Source organism: Acomys minous (assembly GCF_964271855.1).
Source record: "Acomys minous genome assembly, chromosome: 19".
Classification (NCBI taxonomy): domain Eukaryota; kingdom Metazoa; phylum Chordata; class Mammalia; order Rodentia; family Muridae; genus Acomys; species Acomys minous.
This window is the reverse complement of record NC_140499.1, coordinates 62503929-62523131: the sequence shown is the minus strand read 5'-3', so window position 1 is coordinate 62523131 and position 19203 is coordinate 62503929. Positions and strand designations below refer to the sequence as shown.

At 54.6% G+C, this 19203-nt stretch overlaps 2 protein-coding genes across 6 annotated transcripts; both read right to left on the bottom strand.

The window, feature by feature from the left end:
* Positions 1 to 90: 90 nt before the first annotated feature.
* Positions 91 to 11055, bottom strand: CRTC2 (CREB regulated transcription coactivator 2). 4 transcript variants are annotated; one of them, XM_084769156.1, is made up of 14 exons: positions 10762 to 11051; positions 8057 to 8158; positions 7863 to 7976; positions 6805 to 6869; positions 6104 to 6172; positions 5808 to 5911; positions 5688 to 5717; positions 5466 to 5530; positions 4333 to 4382; positions 3970 to 4214; positions 3219 to 3625; positions 1463 to 1726; positions 828 to 1014; positions 91 to 723 (listed from the first exon to the last, which is right to left on the bottom strand). In XM_084769156.1, the coding sequence occupies exons 1-14, from the start codon at positions 10912 to 10914 to the stop codon at positions 503 to 505; spliced, it is 2076 nt and encodes a 691-aa protein (XP_084625282.1). In that variant the 5' UTR covers positions 10915 to 11051; the 3' UTR covers positions 91 to 502. The 4 variants fall into 4 exon arrangements, 3 of the variants coding, with proteins under 3 accessions (XP_084625282.1, XP_084625281.1, XP_084625283.1); XR_014776807.1 differs by lacking the exon at positions 91 to 723 and adding an exon at positions 1205 to 1271 and having other exon boundaries at positions 880 to 1014; positions 10762 to 11055; XM_084769155.1 differs by lacking the exon at positions 1463 to 1726 and having other exon boundaries at positions 10762 to 11055.
* Positions 11056 to 11748: 693 nt separating this feature from the next.
* SLC39A1 (solute carrier family 39 member 1) lies at positions 11749 to 17699 on the bottom strand. Of its 2 annotated transcripts, none has more exons than XM_084769199.1 (4): positions 17599 to 17699; positions 16658 to 16876; positions 16394 to 16524; positions 11749 to 13957 (listed from the first exon to the last, which is right to left on the bottom strand). In XM_084769199.1, the coding sequence occupies exons 2-4, from the start codon at positions 16842 to 16844 to the stop codon at positions 13301 to 13303; spliced, it is 975 nt and encodes a 324-aa protein (XP_084625325.1). In that variant the 5' UTR covers positions 16845 to 16876; positions 17599 to 17699; the 3' UTR covers positions 11749 to 13300. The 2 variants fall into 2 exon arrangements, with proteins under 2 accessions (XP_084625325.1, XP_084625326.1); XM_084769200.1 differs by lacking the exon at positions 17599 to 17699 and adding an exon at positions 17414 to 17592.
* Between the last annotated feature and the right edge of the window lie 1504 nt (positions 17700 to 19203).

Sequence of the window (19203 nt, the reverse complement as noted above, 5' to 3'; positions counted from 1 at the left end):
TTGCTTCAAAAAACAATACACAACATAAAAGGACCTATGGCGCCAACCCTCCTTAGGGCCCCAGGCATATACCAAACAGCCAACCACACAAAAGGTTTGAAAGGATTTTTTTTATTAACATATAATATATTTAATAAAAAATAATATCCACTCTGGCTCTCCTCCATTGCAAGGGGAAGAGAGATAGGGAGGGGCTGGCAATGCCCAGCCTTATCTGGACAAGCCCAACCTCCAAGATTCCCCTCTGCGCCTTGCTTTCCAGCAGGCTCTGACCTCCAGACAGACGGTTTCAAAGTTACAAGTGCTTTAGGCCCTCCCTGCGCTCCCCATCCCCACCAGGTGCACAGCATTCGGGGGCCACCTGGCCAAGCCCCTTCCCTTTCCTTATTTTTAGGATCCTTCATTCATATTAGAAAAAGGACCTGGGTGCAGAGAGCCGTCTCTGCTGGCCAGGGGGACAGTGATGGGCAGGGCCATGAAGAAGGATGGCGGGCAGGTCCCCTCACTGTAGCCGGTCACTACGGAATGAATCCTCCACAGCGGGGTCGGGCAGCAGGGCACAGGGGTCACTCAGCATGGTCAGTCCTTCCAGGCCCAGGGGCTCCATGCGCAGCTCCTCTTCCAGCCCCAGTCCCAGCTCCAACCCAGGTGCCGACACCTCAAAGCCAGGTACGCCAGCCAGGGCTGCTGCAATCTCCTTAGAGAAACCCGGGGAGGAGTCTCCTGTGTGTAGAAGAGGTGGGTAAGGACCCCACGCCACACTGCTGTTGCCCGGTGAAGCAGTCACTTCTTCCTTCCAGGCCCTACCACCACCTGTGTCCCCTCACCTGTGAGTATGATATTAGGTCCTGAGCCATGGCGGGAACAGTGGGTCAAGTTCTGGTGGTTGAGGACATGAGGGTCCTGGGGATCACTCACTGATCCCTCACCCCCTAAAAATCCAGGCCCTTCAGAGAAGGTGGGGGGATCCAGCCCCAGGCTGGCTGATGGGCTCTCCATGGTGAACTGCTCGAGCTGGGGACACACAGACAGGCCTTATGGGAGTGGGCTTAAGGACAGAGTGCCCTGCCTAGCTCTGCTGATGTCTCCTCTTTGCCTAGCAAGCCCCATCCACCCCAGGAAGAGAGGCAAAGACAGAGGGAGGCGACAGCAAGCAGAGCAACAGAAGCGAGCACGGGGCCCGAAGGAAGTGTGGGCACCGTACCTGCTGGGCCAGAGCACGTGCATGCCAGGAAGAGAACGGGTCAAGGCAGGAGTCATCAAAGAGCAAGCTGAGCGGAAACAGAGGGGCAGGAGTGGGGTCAAACACAGGAAGACAGGAGCCCCAAGCTGGCAGTGCTATATTACCTGGGGGAAAAGGAGGTCCCACCCCACACCTCCCAATTCAGTGTACCAGAGACCACTCAGGTACCTGACCCACCCTCAACCGCTCCCTTTCAGAGCTATGAGTCTGTGTACTCACATTCCCCAAGCTGAAGTCACTTATTGGCCGGTGGTAAGGCTGTTGCCCATGCCCACTGGACCCAGGTGGGTACAGTGCCCCATAATGTGGCTGCCTGCCTGGAGGCTGTCCACCTGAGGGCTGCACTAAGCACGCCTGAGAGGGCGACTGCTGTAGAGACTTTGGGGTGGGTGGATGGGTGGGTATAACTAGACTTGGGGGGCCATATGGGTATGGGGGCAATCGCTGGTCAGTAGACAGTTTACTGGTATCCAAGGGGACGCCCTGAAAAGGAGGAAATGTATTCTTTAGTGTGATCTCCCAAGAGAACACTTAAGGAGTTCCCCGCCCTCTAAGCTGCACCTATCCTCAATACACATGTAACAATGCTCCAAGCCAGCTGGAGTGGGGCAACATCTGTCACCTCAGCACTCAGGAAAGACAGGAAGACGCTGAGTCTGAGTCTGCCTGGCTAAAAGTGGGAACTGTCTCCCCACTCTCCCAAAACCCAACAACACCCTGTGCTCCCATGCACACCTCAGGGGTTGGTATAAATTACACAAAATACCTATCAAAATGGGGGTGTTAAAAAAGGCTAAGAAGTTAACTGCTTGGTTTGTTTGCAGACCAGGCTGGCCTCCAACTCACAGAAACCCCCCTGCCTCTGCCTCCCTGAGTGCTGGAGCGCTGGAATTAAAGGCACGCCGCCGCCACACGGCCAGCAGGTTAGCTCTTCAATCCTTTCCACAGGCATCAGTCCTAAGCCTTGGTACTTGACTATCAGTAACTGGGTACTTCTGACAGCTCACAAGTGACTGTGGAAGCCACAGTGTGGACCAGCTGCTCTGAAGCCTTGAAGAGGCAGGGCGGATGCGGGGTGGACTGCCCTCACTGGATGGACAGTCTTGCCTGAGGAGGGGGTACAGATGGAACACAGAACACACACCCAGGAAACAGTAATGGGTAGAAAAGAGGGGGGCAGAGAGAAGGGCAGGCACAGCGTGAAGGAAAAGTGGGAGAAAGATTTTTTTAAAAAGACAGAGCGGGAGGGAGAGAAGAACTGAGAACTTTAGCACAGAGACAAGTCTAAAAAGGAAAAAGAGAAGAAAGCTGGGCATGGCAGTTTACGCCTGCAGTCCAGGCTCTGAGGAGGCAGAGGCAGAAAGGGTCAGGTGTCCTAGGCCAGGCTCAACTATGCAGTGAGTTCAAGGCCAGATGAGCTCCGAGAGACACTGTCTCAATCACCTCTTCCTCGCTTATGTTCACTCCAGGCACCAGGGTTTTCATCTGTACAGAGTGAAAGGACTGGGCCCCTGTGGTCTGAGATTCTTGGGCTCTATGAATTCTAGCAGAGAAAGAGGGGATGTGAGGGGGATGGGGCAGAAGTGACGGGGGAGGAGAACTGGCAAGAAGGATAAGAGCAAAGAAAGGAGGAAGGCCAACGGTAAGTTATACTGGTGCCTGTGCTAGTCACGATGCTAAATATTTCGTGTGTGTTACTACAGCTGACGCTCAAAAACCATCCTCGTTTTCTCAATGAGACTGCTGAGGCTCGGAGACGTTCAGTACCTCGTGAATGGAGGCACGAAGCAAGAGGCAGAGCTATGATGTCTAACCAAAAGGCTTAACGTCAGAGTTTGTACTCGTAAGCAAAGAGGGGGCAAGGTAGATAAAAGATGAGTCGGGAAGGACAGAGAAAGGGAAGGGGACGGATGGGACAAGGGACACGGCACAGAAAGGAAAAGGGAGACATATGTGGGGAGGTGGCCACGCATACCTGAGTGATGGAAGACAAGGTGGGTGACATTGTTGGCGAAAACTGTTTGGGCAGCTGCTGTTGGGACCTTCTGGCGTCGGCTGGGCCCGCGGGCAAGCTCAGGGGGCTGAGGGGCACACGGCGATGGCGGGGAGAAGCCCCAGGAGTAGAAGCTGGGTAAGGGGGGGCACTCAGGACAGGAGATGAAGTGGACGAAGAGGAAGAGGAGGAGGAAAGGGCAGGGGCACTAAGTGACGGGTGGCCCAGGGAGGTGGTGGGCAGTGCATGGTGGGCCAAGGAGGAGGCAGGCAGTGACGGGTGACTGTGGGAGCCCTGGAGCTGGGGTTGAGCACTGCTTAGGGAAGCCTGGAGGTTGGGGTTGCTGACGGAGGACTGCAGGGATGGGTGGCTAAGAGGTGAGTGAAGTCCTGCAGACACAGACAAAAAAGCAGAGACGGCAAACATTACCGATGGAACCGGGCCCTTTCCACCCCGGATGGGGAGCAGTGAGCAGACTGTGGTGGCACGAGGTCCTCCCTACTCTATCCCTGATGTTGAGATCAGCACCATCCGTTTGGGAGTCATTCTCCATCTTTTTTTCTAGGAAAAGCCATACCTACCCACTCCTGACGGGTGATAATTAACACTGATGGGATGTGAGCTGTCAGGTTGGTGGGCAGTTACAGGATCCCAGATCAAGCGTCTTTCTCCTTAACCCTGCCTGCCAGGCAGCCCCTGGCAGTCACGTGACCAGGCCAAGGCAGCTACTCACCTGGAACATCATAGCTGGGGCCCAAGCCCAGACCTCCACTGATGCCCAAATGGGTCATCGTGTGGGTCAAATTGGAGGTGCTGTTGCCCCCACTCAGGCTGGGGTAGACTGTCTCCTCAGGGTCCAGGGGAGTGGGCAACGGAGGGGGAAAGTGCAAGTTGGTGAGGTCAGGGAGGGAGCCCCCCGTGTTCATGGCAGGCGGGAGGACTGGCACATTGGCAGGCTGGTCAGGAGATGGAAAAATACTAGGGAGGACAGACCAAGAAAGACATGTAAGGAGAAAGTCATTGGAGAAAAGCAGAAGTCAGCCTTCCACATCTCCTCCTCCCCCTGATCTCACTCCAGCTTTCTAGTGGTCCTTACTTGATTCCAGGGACTTCACAGGATCGAGGCCGAGAGGAAGATGAAGACAGCTGAGAAGAGAAGGAGAAGGTTAGAAATGAGGACAGACCTCAGTGGGACCCCAGAAAGGCTGTCCCAGGGGAGGAGAGCGGAGGGCCAGGGGAAGACACCCAGGGGAGGACACCCAGGGGAGGACACCCAAGGGAGGACGCCCAGGGGAGGACGCCCAGGGGAGGACACCCAGGGGAAGACACCCAGGGGAGGCCACCCAGGGGAGGACACCCAGGGGAGGACACCCAGGGGAGGACGCCCAAGGGAGGACACCCAGGGGAGGACACCCAGGGGAGGACACCCAGGGGAGGACGCCCAGGGGAGGACACCCAGGGGAGGACACCCAAGGGAGGACACCCAGGGGAGGACACCCAGGGGAGGACACCCAGGGGAGGACACCCAAGGGAGGACACCCAGGGGAGGACACCCAGGGGAAGACACCCAGGGGAGGACACCCAGGGGAGGACACCCAGGGGAGGACACCCAAGGGAGGACACCCAGGGGAGGACACCCAGGGGAGGACACCCAAGGGAGGACACCTAAGGGAGGACACCCAGGGGAGGACACCCAGGGGAAGACACCCAGGGGAGGACACCCAGGGGAGGACACCCAGGGGAGGACACCCAGGGGAGGACACCCAAGGGAGGACGCCCAGGGGAGGACGCCCAGGGGAGGACACCCAGGGGAAGACACCCAGGGTAGGCCACCCAGGGGAGCACACCCAGGGGAGGACACCCAGGGGAGGACACCCATGGGAGGACGCCCAAGGGAGGACACCCAGGGGAGGACACCCAGGGGAAGACACCCAGGGGAGGACGCCCAGGGGAGGACACCCAGGGGAGGACACCCAAGGGAGGACACCCAGGGGAGGACACCCAAGGGAGGACACCCAAGGGAGGACACCCAGGGGAGGACACCCAGGGGAAGACACCCAGGGGAGGACACCCAGGGGAGGACACCCAGGGGAGGACACCTAAGGGAGGACACCCAGGGGAAGACACCCAGGGGAGGACACCCAGGGGAGGACACCCAGGGGAGGACACCCAGGGGAAGACACCCAGGGGAAGACACCCAGGGGAGGACACCCAGGGGCCCTGACCTACCTTCTTAGCATCCCAAGGTTTCAGCAAATGCTTGTCATCTACCAAGTTCTCCTCGATAGCAGGGACTTAAAAGAGAACGACTGGTGATGGGAAGGCTGGAAGAGGAGCCAGTTAAGGCAGGACAAGAAGCAGAAGCAGGCAAGAGGGAATCCTGTCCCTTGACCCCACACAAAGTCCCCGGCATCTGGCATTCATTACCCACAACTGGTAAAGAACACATACCTTTAGTGTCCATCTCGCCATCCAGAAAACCTGCATGGGATGCAACACAGTTGGCTGCAGTGCCTACTTATTTGCCTGCTGTAGTAAAAAGCTCCACAGCTGCTCCCTGGGGCCACCTACCTCCTCGGCGGCTGGGCAGGACACTGGGAGGTGTGGGGCCGGGGTAAGTGTCTTGGGGGTTAGGGTTCATCACACTTGTGTGAAGAGCAGAGTCAGAGCTCGTCCTGTTAGGGGAGCAGAGAAGAGGAGCAGTCATAGCAGCAGTCTTGCAGGCACCAAACCGCTGCCCAGCGTGCCCACACTCTGACCCGTTTGGGCACCAGTGGAGGTCTGGGCTAGAAGATGGGGTGAAGTAGAGTAGGGCCCACAGAAAGCCCAGGGAAGAGATGTGGACTAAGGAAGTGAAGGACCATCACCTGTTAAGTGCAGATGGCAGTCGAAACAACTGCCCCTTCTCCGCTGGGAGGTTGCCCCAGGGCATCATCCTAGGATAGAGAACTCATGAGGAGGAAGAAAGTGCTGGCAATAGACAAGAAAGGCACGAGGGTGGGAAACCGTGCGCAGCCAGGGTGGACGTGAAAGGCCTTGGTACCCAGTATCACGCCCCTTTATTTTGTGGTTCTTCTGATGCCAGCGATGTGCGTGCCCCGACCCCTGCTCAACCCATGAGATCTGGAAACAAACTCCTTTCTGCCAAGACAAGCTGAGAGGAGATGCTGAGGCCTAGCAACTTTGCTGGAGACAAATATTGGAGCTGAGACAAAGGAGGGGTTCAAAGATCTAACAGTGTTACAGCATTACACCTGGCATCCACTATGATGAGAAAGGAGCCATTTTCATCTGCCACCCTGCCAGTCTCCCCTCCCCCTCACTTACACACACCCCAGCTTAGCTACAGTTCCATTGGTTCTGCTGGCTGGACTAGGAGGCTTGGCCACAAGTGTCAACATGGCCAAGCCTGGACTCTGACCACCTACCCAGCTGCCCCACCCTCCCAGCTTGGCCCTAACAAGAGGAGGGACTGTTGAAACCTCAGCCCAGTACCTGTCTCGCCTCAGCCCCTCTAGAACCTGTCAGAGGCCGGGTGGGTGCAGAAGGCTACCTGCACTGGACTTACCTTCGCCAGCCAGACTCTGGGGGAGGAGATAAGTAGGCGGGGCTATAGGGAGAACTGTCAATGTGAATAGCCACGGTTAAGGAGAAAAGTAGAGACAGAAGAGATGAGAGAGTAAGGGAGGGAGCAGATGGCGAGACAAGGAATCCCAACAGGTGGGATACCAACGCGTGCAGATGTTCAGCTCCAGGCCAGGGAGAGCTATGAAGTGAGATGCTGTCTAAAACACACGCACGCAGACGCACCCCATGCACACACAAGAGGGAAGTAAAGAAGGCTGCCTAACTTGTTAAGGAACTAGCACGACAAAAATAAGCAAATAAACAACAAACTGGAACAAAAATAGGCATGGTAGTCTACCCTTGTCGTCCCAGTACGCAGGAGGCAGTGCCAAGGAGCGCACCACAAGTTCCAACCCTACCTGATTTTCCTACCAAGTTCCAGAAAAGCCCAAACAACAGAATGAAGCCATCTCAAAACAAAAACAAACACAAGCAAGCAAACAAAAAAGAAAGCAGGATTGGCACTTGCCTGTAATCTCAGCACCGAGGAAGCAGAGGCAGGAGGCTGTCTACTAGGCCGGCCTGGTCCAGACAGCAAGCTCCAGGACAACCAGAGCTACACAGGCAGCCTCTATGTAGCCAAAAAATAATAAATACACACGTAATAAAAATAAATAAAGAGATCAGACCAAGCTTAGCAGAGCTGGAACAGTCTAAGCAGACCCCTGGGTAGGGCCAGGGAGACGAATATGGTAGACCAGGTCACCAGGAATGACGTTCACAAGGGGGTGGGAGAAGGGGCAGAATCTCCATCCCGGGGGACAGGGAGCCCTGCTTTACAGTAAAGCAACAGAAGTCAGGCCAGCCAGGACCAACACTAAGTAAGGAACACCAAGCGTTTATCACACACAGGTTGTGCTCACTCTTCAAGAAGACTGGGCGAAGAACTGGAGAAGGAGGAAACCAAGCGTGTGACGCTGAACGCTCCTCCCACCGTAAGTCTCCAGAGCGCCCTTCCCACCACTCTTCTGCCCTTAAGTCACTGGAGAAGGATATGTGGCGGGGGTACCGGCGGAGTGGGGACACCATTCTGCGGGGATCTCGCTGTACCCGTTCCACCAACCCATGGTGCCGAGTGCTTCGAGATGAATCCAAAGGTGAATGGAGGGGGCTCTGCCAGAAAGGACAGGTGAATCAGCAGGGAGGCAGCCCGAGAGCCAGCCTACTCTCCTCCTTGGCTGGTGTCCACTCACCTGGAACTCAGCCAGGCCACAGCCAATCTGGTTAACATTGGGCAGAGAACCACCATAATGGGAGCTCCTTGTATAAGCCAGCCGCAGTTTTTGGGCCTGTAACTGAGATAAAAGAGACAAACGCGTATGTCAGGGAAGGTCCTGAGCACTGTTCCCTTTGGCCATCTTTGTCATTTCTGTCACCAGAATGTATTACTGCTTCCTAAGATATCTGCCAGTACAAATGCAGAGACAGAGAAAGGCCAACAAGACCTGGTACAAACAGCCTACCCCAGGCCTCTGCAGCTTCCTAACCGACGAGCGCCCTATTGCCTGGAAACCCCTGCTAGGCAGGGCCCGACGCTGCGCACGGCCTGCCTGTCTCCTGGTATCCCCAGTGAGGCAAGTCACAGGACAGCGGCCTCTGCCTTCATTTCCAGATGGGTCCAAGACTAATTAGAAGATGAGAGGAAGACAGGAGCTGGTGCCAAAGACCCACTGTGGCCAGTTTCTTTCCCTCACACTCGGAAGAGTGTGCGTTTCTGGGATCTGCTTCTTTTCCAGCTGTAGAACAGGGCTGCACAGAGTCTGCACATCCTAAACAATAAAACCCAAAAAGTGATGACTCTTCTGCTAACAGAGAGGTACCCAAAACAAGTATTCTTCCCCTGGATGCTAAGATGCCTGTATTGGCAAAGGAGGCAGAGGGCACAGTGGCCTCCTCCAGCTTGGGCAGGGCCATCTCCTGCCAGTTTGTGGAGATGTCTGCTAAGGAAGTGAGACAAAATAACCCTCGGTTGGCCATAGTTTTAGTCTCTCTAAATATCTCATGTCCCTCTGTGAGAGATAAGTGGCTACTTCCAGGGCCCAGACACTGCCCGCTGCCAAATAAATGGAGCTCGGATAAGGGCACGGAGAGGAGGAGAGTAATGAAGGAAGTAAATTCTGAGAGCTTCGAGAATCACATTAGCACAGAACTAACCAGAACTTGTTTCCTGTTCCAGATCAGCTCAGTGATTCCATAGGTGATGCTGATCTCTGGGCTTAGTGAATGGAACCTCCAAGTCCTCAGTGGTATATGCCGCCAGCACCCCCTCCCAGGTAGCCAGGTAACAAACTAAGCCTTTCACTCCAAGCTCAAGAGCCTTGTTCCTCCAGGCTCTGACCATGTATGTGCACTATACTTTGCCATGTAGCAGAGATGTTATTCAGCAAAGGAAAAGTAGGTAGAAAGGCCTTTTGATAACCAAAGCACCACAAAGATAGAAGTCCCAGCTTTTCGTTCCTCACAACTTTTGTTTGCACGCACCACACAAGCTCTGGTCCAGAGGAAATAAGCCTCTCTCCCATCTTTTTGTCTCTGACCCTCACCATGACCAAAATCTCTTAAAGGGAGCAGTCAACAGCTCATAATCCTCATGGTGGGTAGAGTAGGTTATACAAGTGTGTGTGCGCTCTCTCTCTCTCTCTATCTCTATCTCTCTCTCTCTCTCTCTCTCACACACACACACACACACACACCAGAGTTGCCTCCCCACTTATCTTTTTTGAAATCCCTCACACTAGAACATGTGGTCTATAGAAAATCAGAGGGCGCACACGCGCACATGCTACTCAAAGAGTCAAGGGAGCTACACACAGAAATACAATCAGTTAGTCATACATAGAACCAAAGAGCCTTGAAATACGGAATGGATGTTTCACCATCTCCCTTTAGATTCCTCCCAGCCCCTCACCAAGAGAGATCACAGCAATATCCTCACCTGCTATTTTAAAAATAACCGTGTCCCTGAATTAGGGCTGCTTACCTGCAAACTCTTGTCCGTTCACCCCAACCCCCTCACATCCAGCCCTGCCTGGGAAGCAAGAAACCAAGGGGTGTGTGTGGGGGGGTGCTTCCAAATTCTTCGTGGAACTTCCTATTTCCCTGACTATTTCCCACACACAGAGGACTCTAGAAAGCCCTCCAGAAGAAACTGACCCATAGGTAGCATCGCCTCCTAGAAAGTTCAGCACATCATGGGTGAAAGGATTGGTGATCTTTTACCCAGTTTGGCGAGTCAAAGCTCCATCTTTCCTCCCAGGGGGGCAAAGCCAAACACCAAGAACTATTCTGTGAGCAATGGTCCTCACCTTGACTCAAGTCAGGAAACCACACGAAATATTTGAAAAAGGAAGCAAAGGGACGGGACACAGGAGGGGACTTCCTGTCCCAATATACCCACAGCTCGGTCAAACCACTCGTGGGGCCCTTTCCTCTTGGAAACCTAGTCGCCGTTAGTGTCCCAATAGAGCACAGGCACTAGGCTGGCGATCACAAACTCAGAAAGGGTCAGATTAGGGACAAGCTGACTATGCTCCCAACTCATAATCCAAGACTGAGGATGCTTCAGTTGAGTCCCTTGAAAGGACTCAGTCAGGGATGCACAAGGACCATTCCCCGGGCGATGGATTCGGTAGCCCATCTCCCTCTACCGCGACTCCTGCCTCACACATAAATAACTCGAACCCAGTCTTTCCTATTCTACCCCAACCTCTCCGGTGTTCTCCGTTTGCCCGGCACAATTCGTCTAACTGACCCTCCGGCCTTCAACCAGTGCCACCCAGACGGCGGCGCCCGCTGCCCCTGCCGCGTTCCGCCTCCTGCCCTGTGGCTCCCGCCCCCGCCCCGCCTCTCCACTCCGCGACCGTTCCTCAATGCGAGGGCACCCGGCACGGCCCCTTACCCGTGTGGAGCCGATGTCCATCATCACCTCCTCGAAGGCCGCCGTCTCCTCGGCCTGACGCTGCTTCTGCAGCGCGATCTTCTCACTAAACTTGCGTGGATTGGACGCTGAGGTTGTGGAAGAGCCCGGCCCGTTCGCCCCTGACGTCGCCATCTTACCCCCGTGTCCCTCCCCTCCACCTTCCCAGTTCCAGCCACGGCCTCCGCCGCGGGCCCGGTCCGGCTCCTCCAGCCTTAGCAGCCGCCGCCGCCGCCGCCGCCTCCGCGAGCCCGGCGGCTCGGCCCTAGCCTCGGCCAGCAACGCACCGCCTGCCGGGACTTGTAGTTTGTTTACGGGCCTCCTTTACGCCCGCAGCCTCACAGCGACGGCAGGAAGTGGACTCCAGTTCCCAGCAGTCCTTTCGATTTCCCTCCCCAACCCCCGGAGGCCAGCATTCGCACCACCCCTTACCTACTCCCGTCCCGCGGCAAGCCGGGAAAGGTAGTTCTACAACAGTCTCGAGCCTACGAACGGGAAGGGGTGAGGGATTCGCAAAGGAAGACAAGAGAAAACGACAGAGAAGGGGTGGAGACAGAAAGGGAAGAAGGAAGAGACAAAAGGAAAAGTTGGTCGTCTTCAGGAAATAGAACAAAAAAGGGCGAATAAAGACAGGTGTGCGAGGCCGGACGTGGTGGTGCACGCCTTTAATCCCAGCACTCGGGAGGCAGAGGCGGGCGGATCGCTGTGAGTTCAAGGCCAGCCTGGTCTACAAAGTGAGTCCAGGACAGCCAAGGCTACACAGAGAAACCCTATCTCGAACCCCCCCCCCCCAAAAAAAAACAAGTGTACGAATCTGGGATTCAACACACACACACACACACACACACACACACATAGGGAACAGGGACTCAGGTCCTCTCAGACTGGCCACTACACGCTTCCCCCCCCCACCCCGCAACTCCCTCCCTCCCGCCCGCCCTAGGCAAAATGAATCAGATATCATAGAGGTGTATAGAAACATCTTTTATTTGGGTAACATGTCCCAAAACAGGTCAGTTAGTAAAATAGATTCTACAGAGTACAGCCCTAAGTATACACAGCCCTCCCTCCCCAAAAATAATCATGGGGAGGGGTCTGTCTCCCCCTACATCCTCATATATAAAAAGTTTTGGCAGGTCAACATTTATCATCTAGGTATGGGCACCATGTCCACCTTCTGTAGTGGTCGGTTGTCAGTACCTACGTTTTGCTCACTCCAGACAGTTCAACAAACATTTTTCCCACTGCAAATTGTGGAGCTCAAATAAAGAACAAGTAGGTCTCCTCCACTGAGGTGCTGGGCAGGTCCCAGTACCCACCCCATTACTGTGCTTTCAGACGAGAGGCAGGTCAGCCATGGGTGGTGTCACACACCTTTAATCTCACTGCTTAGGAGACAGAGGCAGCCAGATCTCTGGACAATCAGAGCTACACAGAGAAACCTTGTCTCAAATCAAAACAAAAACAGCATAAGCTAAAGGAGACGGGTGGGTGGTGTTTGGCACTTTAAGAATAGAGGAGGAAGCTAGGCAGTGATGGCACAGCACCCCTTTCAGCCCAGCACTCAGGAAGCAGAGGCCGGCAGATCTGAGTTCAAGGACAGCCTGGTCTACAGAACAAGTTCCAGAAGAGGCAGGACTACACAGATAAGAGTGAGCAGCCGGTTGTAGCGGTGCGTGTGTTTAATCCCAGCAGTCAGGAAGCAGAGGCAGGCAGATCTCTTTAAATTCAAGGGCCAGCTTGGTTTACGGAGTTCCAGGACAGCCAAGACTACACAGAGAAACAAAACAAAACAAAAGAGAGAGAGAGACCAGGAGAGGCCAGATAAATTATGAAAACTGGTGAAGAGAGACCACTTGGTACTGGTCCCTTGGTAGGAGAAAAATAAGTAGGACGCAAGAAAGTAGGACAATCCCAGCACAAGGGAGGCAGAGGCAGATGGTTCTCTGTGAGTTCAAGGCCAGCCTGGTCTACAAAGCGAGTCCAGGACAGCCAGGGCTATAAGAGAAACCCTGTCTCGAAAAAGAAAAGAAAAAGAAAGTAGGAGAAACCACTTCAACTAGCTGAGAGGAGAAATGGGATAGAACAGGCTGCTGACTTGGACTTACATCCTCTCTGTTCTTTACCCCAAAGCAGCCGGATATCCGCTTTCTCTAGATGTAGTTTCTCTGTATAGCCTTGGCTGTCCTGGAACTACTTTGCAGACCAGGCTGGCCTTGAACTCAGATATCTGCCTGCCTCTGCCTCTGCCTCTGCCTCTGCCTCCCGAGTACTAGGATTACAGGCATGCGCCACCATACCCAGCTCAACTGCCTCCTTCTTAATGTCCCAAGTGACTTGGCTATCTCCTGTTCTCTGGGCCTGGGCTAGCCTCTTCTCTGCCTACTTCCCTACGTCCCAGAGAACTTTCTGGTCCTCACTACTTCCTTTCTCCATTTCTTCCTATTTGTCCCAAGCAGAGGGCAGGGAGGACAGGGGTGCCTGACACTCAGCACCCCCTTGCCTTTTGTCTGGAAGCACCTCAGATCTGGACAAAGAGCAGGCCAGTGAGCAGGGCAAAGCCTGCTAGGAGCAGAATGACCTTGAGTATCCTCTGCTCGGAGGTGGCCAGCTCCTGGGGTAGGATTTCCAGGAAGGTGATATAGAGGAAGGTGCCAGCTGCCATCCCCTCCAGCACAGACTGGGCCAGCTGGTGCAGAGGCCCAGCTGACTCTGCCAGAGCGGCACCCAGCCCGATGCCCAGAGGTGTCATACAAGAGAAGAGGATCCCACAACCGGCCACCACCTGCACCCGTAGGTGGCTCTGTAGCAGCCGCAGGGACAGACTGACTGCCAGAATACCCTTGTGCAGCAGCAAAGCCAGGCACAGCTCCATCGCCCGAGCCCTGTCCCGCTGCAACCCCACAGCCAGGCCCTCGAACACCGAGTGCAAGGCTAAGGAGAACACCAGCACGCAGGCGCGCAGCGCCGAGGGAGCAGCCGCAGTTCCGCTGGCCTGGGGGACCTCTGGCCCATCACGCCAACGTTGAGGCCCCCCGTTCACTGTTCCCAGCAGAGCCCTCGTCTCTTCCGGATGCGGTGGACTGGACTGCTCCTTGTACGCCAGTGTGATCTGCTCCATCACCAACACCAGGAAGAAACCCATGGCCAGGATGAACTCTTCCAGGGGAAACTGAAGCTGCGAACAGGGGGGGCAACAGGAGTTCAGGAAACAACCAGAACGGGAAAGGAACCGGATGCAAAGCCTGGTAGAGGCCCAATTATAAACACCTGAAGTCCCACACATCCCTGTTGGTCATCCCCTGTTGGTGGCACAGACACAGAACACATAGTGGAACAGACATGGTATCACACCAGTGTCACATGCAGACCAATTTTGGCACTAACAAGATTTTGGGATACATAACTCTGTCTCACTATCATACACACTGTAAGCAGTCCCTGACTCCCACCCACCAGGTGTCACTAGCAAGCACAGTATCACCACCGCCACCACTAAGCTGTGAGACCAAACAAGTCGCCACACATTACCTAGTCAGTGGTTCCTAAGGGGCAAAACACACTCCCTGGTTGAGAGTCACGGGTGTACATGCAGTGTTACAGGTAAGAATACAACCAAAGAATCACATCTGGGCCAACCTTCCCACATACAAAGCTGTTCCTTGTCGGGCCTGGTGGCACACACTTTTAATCCCAGCACTCAGGAGGCAGAGGCAGACGGATCTCTGTGAGTTCGGAGCCAGCCTGGTCTACAAAGCAAGTCCAGGACAGCTAAGGCTACACAGAGAGACCCTGTCTTGAAAAAACAAAGCCGTTCCCTGTTCACATGGAAAGCTACATGCCACAGGGATATTCACAGTCATGTGGAGACACAGACAGGTATCTCAGTCACAGGTACACAGAGGGTCAGCACCCATTACCACACTCGCTCAGTCAGGTGGCGTGTGTGTGTGTGTGAGAGAGAGAGAGACAGAGAGAGAGAGAGAGAGAGAGAGAGACAGAGAGAGAGAGAGAAACCCTTGAGATGGTCTTGGCTGAACGCAGCTGTCTCAGGTTTTCCTATACTGTGTTTTTTGGGATGTTTTTGTTTGGAAGGCAGGCAGGGGGTTGAGACAGGTCTTACTCCGAAGCTCAGACTGACCTGAAAAATACTATGTGGTCCAAGCTGGCCTCAAACTCCTTGTGATCATCCTGCCTCAGCCTCGCCAGCGCTGGGACTGCACCACTCCCCGCATCCTACTGACTTGAGGGCACCAGGCCCCTGGAAACTGCTTCCTACCCTCCCATGTCTGCAGTGACCTGTCTCTAGCCCCTTAACGGATGATAAGACAGACACATGGGTGAAAATCTGTAATCTAGGAAGCAGACGCAGGAGGACCAAGAACTTGGGAGCAGTCTAGATTACACAGCTGTCATGTAAGTGACCCTGACTGAACTCACGGAGTAAAGGTCTCTCTCACACTTGCACGCATGTACACGTACACATGCATAACATGAAAGTGAGAGAGGGGATGATCAGTGGGAGGGAACGAGCTGTAACGGGAGTGAATATAGTCAAGATACTTGATGCATGAAAATGTAATCATAAAACCACTGCTATGGGGCCAGGCGTGGTGGTGCACACCTTTAATCCCAGCACTCGGTTGGCAGAGGCAGGCGGATCGCTGTGAGTTCGAAGCCAGCCTAGTCTACAAATTGAGTCTAGGACAGCCAAGGCTACACAGAGAAACCCTGTCTCGAAAAACCAAAAAACAAAACAAAACAAAACAAAAACCCCACTGCTATGTATAAGATATGCAAATAAAAATAAAACATGAAGGAAAGAAATAGAATGCTGAGTGAGGTAGCATCTGAGAGGCGGGAGGCAAGAAGAGCGCTGCAAATTTGAGGCAGGTCTACGTGTAACAAGCACCAGGCCTGGCCAGGGCTACACAGTGAGAACCTGTCTCAAAAAAAGAAAGAAAGAAAACGTAAAAGTGAAAAGGGAGAGAGAGAAGGAAGAAGGGATAAAGGGATAAAAGATGAAATGTGATTCTTGGGACATTGGTAACTTCCTGGTAACTGCAACTGCAAAACCCAGAGTAGCACACACACCTGATAAGGTCTGTCACACTACCTCAGCCGAGCGCTGAGGAGAGCACACAGGGTCCAGTATCGCGGGGAAACGCACAGAAACACGCCTGCTGTTGGGAGTGGATGAGTCCTAAGACTTTCCACAATCATGGGTGACCCCCGGAAGAGCGTTTTGTTGGGGGGGGTCTTTTTGGGGGGGGCGAAGTTTTTCGAGACAGGGTCTCTCTGTGTAGCCTTGGCTGTCCTGGACTCACTTTGTAGACCAGGCTGGCCTCGAACTCATAGCGATCCGCCTGCCTCTGCCTCCTGAGTGCTGGGATTAAAGGCGTGCGCCACCACGCCCGGCTGTTGTGGGGTTTTTTAAGACAGGGTTTCACTATGCAGCCCTTAGCTGTCCTTGAACTCACTCTGTAGCCCAGGCTGTCTTACAACCCACAGAGATCCTGGGATTGAAGGTGTGTTTGTGCCACCGCTACAACCGTGTTTGCCATTAGATATTCCAGCACTTTCCTCTGGGTCACATGTTGAGGTCAGTGCTCACCGTCACATGCAAGGCCTCCAAGGCCTCATCTATGGCAGCCAGGTAGTCGGGCAGCAGGTCCAGAAGACAAGTCGCCAAAAAGACTCCTCCTGCAAAGCAGCTTACTAGGCTCAGGGCTTTCTGGCTGGAGGCTGAGCAAGAGTGGAGCACAAAGGGGGTTATAAGCAAATGAGATCCCTGCGAAGTCCCACTACTCCGGGCGGGAAGCATTGGCCGCTCCTGCCTTGCCCCGTCTCCCAGCCTTCAAGAGCAGCAGAGACTCACCCGAGCCTTCGTGGTTAGTGCCTGGCCTTCGCAGCACACAGATAGGCACCAGGCTGCAGAGCAGCGTCAGCAGCAGCAGCAGCACCAGGGCCCCCAGCTTCACCTCCAGCACGGCCGGCACCGAGGGCTCCGAAGCTACCGCTTCTGGGCGCCACACGAGGAGCTCTGGCTCCCCCCAGGGCACCATGGTGGCTGTGGTTAAGTCAGTGGCTCTCCGACCTACAAAGAGAAGACTAGCATGGGTGGGACCGGTCACACAGGAGAGGAGGGGGTGGGGGGTCAAGGAAGAGGGAAGGCTGGTCGGCAGAATGCTTCCCTCAGCCCAGCCACTCTTTGGCCTTTCCCAGCTGAAGTGACTCATCCACTCCCACACCAAGGCTTGCGTTTCCTCCTTCGAATTCATCCCTCCCAAGTTCAGCGAGCCACCGAGGTGGAAACTGAGGCACGGGAAGGCCAATGTAGATTATGTCATGACACTGGAGTCCGCTGGAAACTAGGGACGGACAGGACAGACTCCAGGAAAGGACCCGGAGCTAGAGCTGGGGCTGGGGTGCCGGGAGTGAGGGGAGACCACTCTCTCAACACACAGTTCCACTAAAGTACATGTAGCAAAGCCAGGCTGGAGCTGTGGCGAACTCCTGGGTGGCTTCTCAGGACGATCGGCAACGGGGCGGAACTTGGGTGCTAGACGACTCTCTAACTGCCCGCTCCCCAGGGCCATCCCTAACCCCCCAACCCCCCACCCTCGGAACTAACAGGTAGTCGCGGCAGAGGCCAAAGGAGAGGGGCTTGGGGCTGGCTCAGCCCGCACTGAGGGCGGCGTCTAGAAGTCTGGGAGGCGAGGTCGGAGGTCGCCAGCGTCGCAGGAAGCAGATGAAGAAGGCTAAAGCGGAGGCCTCAGAAGCTGCCTGTGACCCTGCGCCCAGCGAGGCCGCACTCACCTCCCGAGGGTCTCACTCCATCGCAGCCGCACGGTTCCGGCCTGGCGTCGGGAATTCCCGCCCCCTCCCCACCCCTCTACCCCCCCTTCCCCCTCCCTGCCCGCCCCCCGCCTCCGCAGACACTCACGGGGCGGCCAATGGCTGCGCCCGGGGGGAGGAGCCTAGGCCGGAGTGACGTGCGTGACGAGCAATTAGAATCTAGGAACCGGAGAGGTGGGCAGGCGGAGCGCTGAGACCCAGCCAGAGCGGGGAGGGGACGAGCGGGAAGGGCGGTGGGCCCCGCTCTAACTACTGACCCGGCCAGTTAAAAAGTCTTCGGTGGAAGTGGAAGCTAGGAACTCTGAGAGCAAGGCCTGTTCCCTGACTTTTCTCCCAAAGTACTTCTCACCACATCTCTCAGGACATCGGTCTCGCCTGGCCACAGCCTCTTACAGCTCAGGCTCTATTAGTGCGTAACTGGGCCAAAGGGAAAGCATTGCCTTTTGGGGACAAATTTCTTTGCCTGGATTGCCTAGCCAGCCCCCCCCCCCACACACACACACACAAAGGAGATGAGCCTGGAGGTGGTGGTGCACGCCTTTAATCCCAGCACTCGGGAGGCAGAGGCAGGTGGATCTCTGTGAGTTCGAGGCCAGCCTGGTCTACGAAGGGAGTCCAGGACAGCCAAGGCTACACAGAGAAACCCTGTCTTGAAAAAAAAACAAACAAAACAAAAAACAAAAAAAAACTTACAGCCAAGGCTACACAGAGAAACCCTGCCTCAAAAAAAAAAAAAACATAATAAAATAAAATGATCCTTCCTAGACTACCTGTGGCTCATTTGGTTTCTAAACAGGCTCCTGCCTTCTCAGAGTACGTGAAGAAATGGTGGAATCAAATTTCGGAGCTGCACACTTCAGTTTCCTACTGCTGGGCGCTCTTCCATGATTTTCTCCAACTTTATTTTGCGTTCTCCAGCTCCTCCTCACCCCCAGGTCCTACAGATCTGTTGTCTGTCGCTTACACGCACAGTGTTTTCTTGCTTTTATTTATTTATCTGCTTACTTATTTATTCATTATTTATTTTGTTTTGGTTTTTCGAGACAGGGTTTTCTCTGTGTAGCCTTGGCTGTCCTGGACTCACTTTGTAGACCAGGCTGGCCTTGAACTCTCAGAGATCCACCTACCTCTGCCTTCCGAGTGCTGAGATTAAAGGCGTGCGCCACCACCGCCTGGCTTTATTTATTTTTGTCTCAGATCCCACACTAGCCTGTAAGTAACTAGCCAAACTGTCCCGGACTCAGGGCAATCCTGTCTCAGCTTCCCAAGTGCTGAGATTACTCACCTGGCCATGTGTCACCAATGTGTCACACTCACCAATGTATTTTTTTCTCTAGACCTTCACTGTTTGCTCAGCCTGCGTTGTCTACTGATCCCACAACCCAGTGCTCTAAGAATCCCCTACCGGGATCACTGTTAAAGGTGCTTGCCATCCAGCCTGAGTTGTTTTTTTTTTTTTAATTGAATTCCACCCACCACCCACCCACACACCCAACCCTGATAGCAGAAAGAGAAGCTCCAAATCCACAAGTTTATCCTATGACTTCCATGTGTGTTGTGTATGTG

Coding starts and splice junctions, on each gene's coding strand:
- CRTC2 (XM_084769156.1), bottom strand. CDS start 10,914: ATGGCGACGTCAGGGGCGAACGGGCCGGGCTCTTCCACAACCTCAGCG. Junction 5,718..5,807: donor CCTGCCCAGCCGCCGAGGAG/GTAGGTGGCCCC, acceptor CATCCCATGCAG/GTTTTCTGGATGGCGAGATG. Junction 4,215..4,332: donor TGTGAAGTCCCTGGAATCAA/GTAAGGACCACT, acceptor TGTCCTCCCTAG/TATTTTTCCATCTCCTGACC.
- SLC39A1 (XM_084769199.1), bottom strand. CDS start 16,844: ATGGTGCCCTGGGGGGAGCCAGAGCTCCTCGTGTGGCGCCCAGAAGCG. Junction 16,525..16,657: donor CACTAACCACGAAGGCTCGG/GTGAGTCTCTGC, acceptor ACTCTTGCTCAG/CCTCCAGCCAGAAAGCCCTG. Junction 13,958..16,393: donor TGGAGGCCTTGCATGTGACG/GTGAGCACTGAC, acceptor CCCTGTTCGCAG/CTTCAGTTTCCCCTGGAAGA.